Source organism: Oreochromis niloticus, unplaced genomic scaffold (genome assembly GCF_001858045.2).
Source record: "Oreochromis niloticus isolate F11D_XX unplaced genomic scaffold, O_niloticus_UMD_NMBU tig00007093_pilon, whole genome shotgun sequence".
In the NCBI taxonomy this organism is placed as follows: Eukaryota; Metazoa; Chordata; class Actinopteri; order Cichliformes; family Cichlidae; genus Oreochromis; species Oreochromis niloticus.
Window position 1 is genome coordinate 79,356 of NW_020328353.1, and position 9,029 is coordinate 88,384.

A 9,029-nucleotide genomic window follows, 5' to 3' on the forward strand; every position below is an offset into this window, starting at 1 on the left:
AACTGAGACTCTTCAAAGGTTGAAAGTCTGGTGAAATATTATTAGTCCAGTGAAGCTGCATTATTATCTTCAGTGCAGCTGAATAAACATGCTGATTTTCTGTTTATGACACAGAATCTGTCACCATGTTTGATTCTTATGGGCAGAGGTGGGAAGTAACAAAGTACAAAATCTGTACTTAAGTACAGTTTTAGGTGTCTGTACTTTACTTGGGTATTTTTTATGAAAACGTTTTACTTTTACTTCCTGCAGATGAGATGTGTAACAGTCATTAGAATAAGAATTTAGATTTAATTAATATTTGTATTCTCATGTACTAATATTGTTTATTATTATAGCACAATGTTCAGTTCCCTTTGAGTAAAAATAGATGATAGAATTGAATTTTTACTTTTTAACTTCATTGTTAGTTAAATAGTTGACTTTTTTTTTCCCTGTAAAAAAGTAATAACTCTCCAAGTGATCATGAGTGAACTCAGATGCAGACACGATGCAAAGCACTTTCTTGAAAATGCAGGAAAGTGCAAACTTTGTAGCTGCGTCCAGAGAGAGAGGTGACTGAGAACTTTGGAGTGAGCAGAGCGTTAAACCCTCTACAAAATGCCTCGTTTAGAAGAGTCAGTGAAAAAAAACGACTACCCGTCTTATCCTGTCTTGTGATACAAAATGCATCCTCTTAAATACAAACGGATGTAAATATTGTTTTCCTTCCATCTGTGCATTGTCACCCATTTCATTTTGTACAATCCAGCTAACTCTTCCAAGTTTGTGTGTTTATTTTTTTTCCTTCTGACCAGATGCAGCTTTATACACCATCCTGTCAGCATCCTCATACTTATCACCACCTGTGTTTATGTGCTGAAAGAAAAATTACTTCCTTATAACTAAAACCAATTCTGAAATACAATTTCGTTAAATCAACTAAACAAGAAATTTTGTAGAAGATAAGTTACAAGTTACCAAAGTTAACTAGGTCACAGTTTTTAGTACATACTGTACATCAAACATAACACACCCTGGCACTCATAAAATAAGCATTTTATGACTCATTGGTGCCTCCCTTCACAGATGTGTCTGTATCAGGATGGGTCTAAACAACATGGTGTAAATGCAGTTGCTGGTGAGCCTCATTTCCTGTAGGAGGTGAAGAAGAGCAGAGATCTGTTTCCCTTCAGAGCACAGAGGTTGTTTCTGTTCAGAGAAAATCAATCTGTCTGACAGTCACTGAGAGACGGTGAAACGGCACAGCACATGAATCAAATGGATCAAACAAAATTCTGCTGTTCAGTCTGTTTGGATCTACTGAAGGATCCGGTGGCTATTCCCTGTGGACACAGCTACTGCATGAACTGTATTAAAAGCTTCTGGGATGAAGAGGAAAACAGGAAAATCTACAGCTGCCCTCAGTGCAGACAGACTTTCACACCGAGGCCTGTCCTGGTGAAAAACACCATGTTAGCAGATTTAGTGGAGGAGCTGAAGAAGACTGGACTCCAAGCTGCTCCTGCTGATCACTGCTATGCTGGACCTGAAGATGTGGCCTGTGATGTCTGCACTGGAAGAAAAATGAAAGCCTTCAAGTCCTGTTTAGTCTGTCTGGCATCTTACTGTGAGAAACACCTTCAGCCTCATTATGATGTGGCTCCATTAAAGAGACACAAGCTGGTGGAGCCCTCCAAGAAGCTCCAGGAGAACATCTGCTCTCGTCATGATGAGGTGATGAAGATGTTCTGCCGTACTGATCAGCAGAGTATCTGTTATCTCTGCTCTGTGGATGAACATAAAGGCCACGACACAGTCTCAGCTGCAGCAGAAAGGACTGAGAGGCAGAGAGAGCTGGAGGTGAGTCGACAAAACATCCAGCAGAGAATCCAGGACAGAGAGAAAGATGTGAAGCTGCTTCAACAGGAGGTGGAGGCCATCAATCAGTCTGCTGATCAAACAGTGGAGCACAGTGAGAAGATCTTCACTGAGCTGATCCATCTCATCCAGAAAAGAAGCTCTGATGTGAAGCAGCAGATCAGATCCCAGCAGGAAACTGAAGTGAGTCGAGTCAAAGAGCTTCAGGAGAAGCTGGAGCAGGAGATCACTGAGCTGAAGAGGAAAGATGTTGAGCTGAAGCAGCTCTCACACACTGAGGATCACATCCAGTTTCTACACAACTACCCCTCACTGTCAGCACTCAGTGAGTCTACAGACTCATCCAGCATCAATATCCGTCCTCTGAGCTACTTTGAGGATGTGACAGCAGCTGTGTCAGAGGTCAGAGATAAACTACAGGACATTCTGAGAGAGGAATGGACAAACATCTCACTGACAGTCACTGAAGTGGATGTTTTACTGTCAGATCCACCAGAGCCAAAGACCAGAGCTGGATTCTTAAAATATTCACGTGAAATCACACTGGATCCAAAAAAAGCACACAAACAGCTGTTATTATCAGAGGGGAACAGAAAAGCAAGAGCAGTGGAACAAGAACAGTCTTATTCTGATCATCCAGACAGATTCACTGAATATAAACAGGTCCTGAGTAGAGAGAGTCTGACTGGACGTTGTTACTGGGAGGTGGAGTGGAGAGGGAGAGGAGTTTGTGCAGCAGTCACATACAAGAATATCAGCAGAGCAGGAAGTGGGAATGAGTGTGTATTTGGACTTAATGACAAATCTTGGGCATTAGATTGTAACAACAACAGTTATACATTTTGGTACAACAACATCCAAACTCCTGTCTCAGATCCTCGTTCCTCCAGAGTAGGAGTGTACCTGGATCACAGAGCAGGTATTTTGTCCTTCTACAGCGTCTCTGAAACCATGACTCTCCTCCACAGAGTCCAGACCACATTCACTCAGCCGCTCTATGCTGGACTGAGGGATTGGTTAAATTATGGAGACACTCTTGAGTTGATTAAAGTGAAATAGACTGAAGTCTTTCATATTGTGGGTTTAAATCTGTATTTTAGTTTCATTTTATTTTCTCTCCATCATTTCTGCACAGAGATCAGCTGTCAGTCAAACATTATGGGTGGTACCTCCACATCTTCTAGTTGTTCTCTTGATGTTTCTGAGTTTTTAAAGGAGATCTTTCCTGTGACTGTTTATGGAGGCTATCACTGCTCATCATCATTTTGATTTACTAAAATATTTCTCCACATGAAAATGTAAACTTCTCTATCCTCTAAATGTTTCTGGAATATTTGGATTGAAAGATGTCGACATTTCTCTTTATGAGTATGGCAGACCATGTGTGTGTGTTTGTTTTTGTTTTTGTCAAAATCATCAAACAAATGAGGAAAAACTTTGATTGTAATGAATGAATTCATATATTGTGTTGATGTTTTATTGTGTGAATAAACTGGAAGGTTTAACTATAAATCAAACTTTGAACAAAGTCTTTTCTTCTGTCTTCATTCCAGGATCTCACTCAAATCTGATGCAGAAAATACGAAACTAATCTGAGAGAATAACTGAAGCAGTTTTCCTCCTGAAGCATCACAAAGTTCAGAGTTCATGTTTAGAGCAGAAGATTCAGCAGTCGCTCTGTGACCTTTCAACTTTCTTCACTAAAACAGCTTCATTACAGAGAAACAAGTCACATTTTCTTCATGTTCTTAAGTCCTTTCAGATGTTTGTAATGGTCCTTGAATGCAGCATCAGTGTCGCAGGTTTAAAAGGTCACTTTCTGTTGTGTTCAAAGATTTCCTTCAGATATGGTCTTTAATCAGTAAAGCCAGTGATACAGCAGTGTCATTAGCTGTGTTATTGGCACCAGGCTGTGTTTATGTATGTATTTAATTCTGTCTGAGGATGTCTTCAGCATGAAATGATCATTTGCTCAGCTGCTGTGTCTCATCTCTTATCAGACATTGGTTGGAACAGAGTTTTGTTGCTGACCATCTGACAAGAGGCTGAAGAAAAGCTTCAGGCTTCATTTGGACACTACGTTGGACAGAAGTCTCCACAAAAATGACTCAGAAACACAAATATTATTACTGAAAGTCCAAATTTCAAAAAGGGGTCATACATGATCCTGAGAAATGTCCTTGAACATTTGAACATGAGTCAGAGGGTTGTCAGGTTTCTACACTGCATCGTGGCATCAAGCCTGAGATGTCTGTGTGAACAAGTATGGAGGACACAAATGCACAGACGGAGTCGAGCTGTTTACTGCTGATGAGGAAGGAAAATAGTCTGATGGATATTAAAGCAGCATTTATTAGAGTAAGAACAGATACTTGTGTCCTTCATTTGATCCCCGTCAATTTACAGAAGACTTAAGGTCCCTTTGACTTCTAACATACAGCTGCATGTTTATAATTATTTATTTATTTATTTCTAGCAAAGCGAGACTTTACTGATTAAAGACATATAATCAGACATATTACTGTTACTTTCTGAAAAAGACTCACATAAAGCAGATTTATCACAAGCAAACATCAAGACACATCCTTCATGGCTTAAAGTTGCAGTGGGACTCTTTCGCCATCTGGTGGTTGTAACAGTTATGACAACTGTTCCTGCATATATGTCCCTCCTCAGTGTGAAGAAGACTGGACTCCAAGCTGCTCCTGCTGATCACTGCGTGTTCCTGCTGTGTCTAAAATCTATTTCCATTATGAATCAGGAAACTGTTTGCACCAATCATAAAGGCAATAAAATACGTCACACACTAAGAAATAACAAAAAGGAATTGTGGATTTCAAGGAGATTTTTCCCTCGTTTTTTGAAATCGTAAGAATACAAACTAATGCAAGACTGTCATGTTTTCATAAGTTTGTAGAGACACTGTTCTGTTGTATTCTAGGACATCAGTCACTTTTTAAATGCATGCTACTCCTCCTCCTCCTCCTCATCATCATCATCATCAGCACCCATGACCTCCTTTTAGTCTTTGTTTTGTTATTTTTCAGTTCAGGAGACGTTCTTATGGGATTTCCACAGTGTACAAGTACTGTTTAGACCCTTTACCTAAAAGAAAAGAGTAAAAGTACAAAGTAGATTTACTCACTGCAGGAAAATAATGCCTCAATCTGATATATTGTCTTATATGACAAAGTGAAACTGATGCATCAAAGTGTAAGCAGCATTTTCCTGTCACAGCTGGTCTAGATGGAACTGATCTGATCTCCTTTATGTACAGGTAGATATCCAGTGGGTTTGCTAAGGGTCACAGATGAGGGGCTGTGTGAGACGTTTAATGGGAAAGGAAATAAAACCATTGTTCCAGACCTGCAGCTAAGATACTCGAGTATCTTCAAATATGAAGCTGAGTATTACTTCCATACTTTCCTCCACTGCTGTTGACCTTGTTACCTGCTGCTCCCTGTTAATGATCAGCCTCAGTTCTGATAGTAAACTGTTGGCTCTCGTTCTGTCAGGTTGTTGCTCAGTGACGTCTTGTTTTCATTTTCCTTCTTCTTCAAATGTGTCTTCCTTTAACTCTTTGCTTTTGTTTCTGCTTCAAACACCAAATGATACACGTGCTGCACCTCTGATGGTTTGTCAGAGAGCAGAACAATTTACATTACAGAGAATATTTTACAGTTGAACAGAAACTTTAAATGCATCATGTGTTTCCCATTACTGGCTGACTTGTCCGTGTCTTTTGAAAGGTGATAGTTGTGTATCTTTAATCAGTTAATGCAATATGCTTGACTGAAAGAGCCATCCAGCGGGTCAGATGGAGAATTTTTCATGCCGAATCTGACCCACGAGCCTTATGTTTGACACCCCTGATTTATACCTTTTCTCTGAAAGAACAGATTCAATTACAGGGTGGATTCTCTCACCACAGGAAAAATCATGAATGTGATAAATTGTGTCATATCTGACCTCTAAGCATCATTTTAACTGTCACAACTGGTGAAGATGGAGCTGAACTGACCAGCAGCATGTATAGTTAGATTTTTACTGCTTAGCAAATGTTCACAGATGAATATCAGCGGCTGTGAGATTTTTAATGGGAGTGAAAAAAATGTTACAGTTTCTGGAAACTTGACTTTGTTTGAGTTTCTAAAAATTCATTTACATCTGAAGTGGTGCTGAGCAACAGCTGCTTTTTGTGAGACGGAAAAACAAGTTGTTGTTGTTTTTTTATTTAAAACTTAACCTGAAGGTTGTGCCACAATTTCAGCTGCAAGAAGTGCAAAACAGCACATAAGTAGAAAAAATTATTATTGATTAAAGCCCCTGAAAGTATAAAGGACAGTTTTACATGTACTTGGATACTTTCAGCTACTCTGCGTGACTTTTGTTACCTGCTGCTCCTGTTAATGATCAAACTCTGACTGACAGTAAACTGTTGACTCTCGTTCTGTCACGTTGTTGATCAGTGACGTCTTGTTTTCAGATGTCTGTCTTTAACTTTTTGGTTTTGTTTACTGAGTAATATACCAGGTGTTGAAGCTCTGATGGTTTTTCAGAGAGGAACAACTTTTATTGCAGAGAACATTTTAAAACTCAACATAAACTTAAAATGAATTATATGTAACACATTGTTGGCTACTTTAACTGTGATTTTAGGATCTATCTTCCTGTATTATCTGTACTTGAAGGACTGTGTATAAAGTACTTTGACTCTGTAATCAACCGTGGATGTGAAAGCCTTCAATTTCAGTCCGAAAGTCAGAAATTGTTTAATTCCAATGAAATATACATTTTATAAGTTGAGTCTTTCTTGAGCTATGCAACACAGTGCATGTACATATGTGTACAATTTGTGAAGTCATCAGTCGTCTGTCACTGTGTTTAGAATGACTGTTTTCTTTTCTAAATCATAGAGATGTTTCCTGATGCTGTGTGATGGCTGTGACTGACTGTGAGGATGGAAATAAACAGAAACACTGAGACAGTTTCTTGGTTAGTATATAAACAAACATATGGCAGATGAGACTGCTACATACATTTTTAATATGTGTTGTAATTTTTCAGTTGCGTTGTCCATTGTGATGACCATCTCACGCAGGTCCAGAGAGCAGATGTTGCTGCATTGCAGCAGCTTTTTGCAGATGTGTTCTCCCCCTGCCCGACCGTACAGCTCCCACAGAGCACCATTTTATAACCCGCCCTGGTGTGACGCTGCGTTCACGGCCCTACTGGTTACCTGAACTTAAAAGAGAAATTATTTAGAGAGAATTGGCTGAAATACTGATGCTGGGAGTAATAAAAGAGCCGCACAGTGAGTGGTATAGCCCCATAGTTCTTGTAAGTGAAGACAGATGGGTCTGTTTGTTTCTGTCAACTACCACAAGGTGAATGAGTGTGTCTCAGTTTGATGCTTACCCAAAGCCCCGACTCAAGAAACTCCTGGAACGGTTAGGCACTGCTCGCTTTCTCAAGACACTGGATTTAACCGAGGGCTACTGACAGATGCCTTTGTCTCCAGAGTCTAAGGAAAAAAGATATTTCTCCACTCTGAATGGTTTGTACCAATGTATCACACTCTTGCTTGGCTTGCTGGGAGCCTAAGCCACTTTCCAATGACTCATGGTGTCATGATCCTGGGTCCGTTTGACCCAGCGTTTTGTGTTTTTCTATTTAGTGTGATTTTTGTTCTGTTCTTCTTCTGTTTAGTGTTTCTCTGTTCGGCCCGTGTGTGTCCTTGTATGTGTAGTTCCTGTTTTATTGTGACGGTCTGTGTCTTATGTCAGTGTGTCCTGTTTACGTTCCCCCACCTCGTCAGCTGTTATGTCTCCCAGGTGTGTTCCCTCCTGTTTCCCATCCCCCTGATTACTGGTGTGTATTTATTGTGTGTGTTCACTCGTCCTCGTTGCTGGTTCGTCTGTGTTGTTTCCCCTCGATGTCCCTGCGTCTCTCCATGTGTGTTTCCTCGGACCTCCCTGCATCTTCGTTTCTGGTTTGCTTTGTTAGTTTTTCCCAGTTTAGGTTTACCTGTTAGTGTCACTCGTCATTTCTGTTTATTTGCCTTACTGTTAATAAATTCCCACTTGCACTTGAGCTGCCGCTGCCTGGTCCTAATTAACTCCCACACGGCTTGCACCCGCAAACCATGACACATGGACTGGGTGCTGAGTCCACGCATCTTTTATCGAAGATGGGTTTTTATTTTGCATGGTTTTATTGGCATCCTGACAGTTGTTTGGTGTCATTGACACTCACAAACAATTACGTACTCAAGGGAGTTTCTTTTGAACCTTCTGTGGAACTGCCCATCTCTGGATTCTTTTTACCCTTCAGTGTTTTCCAGCCCTGGATCATCCTCTAATCACAGGAACACTTTTGAGGACTGAGGAAGCAAATATGATACAATCGTATTCCTTTGCCATCAATAATCCCGGCTAATGTGCAGTGTTTGAGGAGTAAATTGGATGAACTGAATTTGAATGTCGCACATTTACGTGACTACAGGGACACATGTCTGATGGCATTCAGAGAGACTTGGCTCAGGGATTCTGATCCTAATTTAGCAATTTGAATCAGCTGAGTTGGATCAAGAACACATCTAAAACCTGCAGGACACCAGCACTCGAGGCCTGGAGTAGCCTACCCCTGCACTAAACCATAAACGTTGTTGCCATTGCACTTTTTTGATGATAGAATTTGGACTGTTTCTTTGGGCGTGTGTGTGTGTGTGTGTGTGTGTGTGTGTGTGTGTGTGTTGTGTTGGCTTGTTTTGTGTTGTTTTGGTCTCTCTGTATGGACAGACTGCAAATCAGTTTCCCACTGGAGACAAAGTTCCCATTGACTAATGCCTTAAAAGATGGAGTGCATCTTGGTGCAGTGTTTCTGCAAGCTGAAGGTGAGCACTGGAAACTTATAGCCTACGCATCCAGATTCATGACAGAGAGTGAGTGTCATTTACACTCAAACTGAGAAGGAATGATTGGTATTTGGGTGCAGTTTGTCACGCTCTACTACTGTTGTGTTATTTTTTTTCTGCACTTCTGTGCTCACTCAGTTTTAATGATGTATTAGCTGCCCTGGTGTATGATCGCCTGGCTTTGCTATCCATCCGATCCTCTATGATGCCTCACGATGTCTCGTCGTCCTCTGGCATTTTCCACCCTCCTCCA

The 9,029-nt window shown here is 40.6% G+C and overlaps 1 protein-coding gene across 1 annotated transcript; it reads left to right on the top strand.

Moving 5' to 3' along the window:
- Positions 1-1,212: 1,212 nt before the first annotated feature.
- LOC109200552 (tripartite motif-containing protein 16-like) lies at positions 1,213-3,180 on the top strand. The gene has a single exon (XM_019356153.2). It carries the CDS (start codon positions 1,252-1,254, stop codon positions 2,917-2,919), a length of 1,668 nt encoding a protein of 555 aa, XP_019211698.1. The 5' UTR covers positions 1,213-1,251; the 3' UTR covers positions 2,920-3,180.
- The last annotated feature ends 5,849 nt before the right edge of the window (positions 3,181-9,029 follow it).

Excerpts from the sequence above, each read along its gene's own strand:
- LOC109200552 (XM_019356153.2), top strand. The coding sequence starts at position 1,252 with ATGAATCAAATGGATCAAACAAAATTCTGCTGTTCAGTCTGTTTGGAT.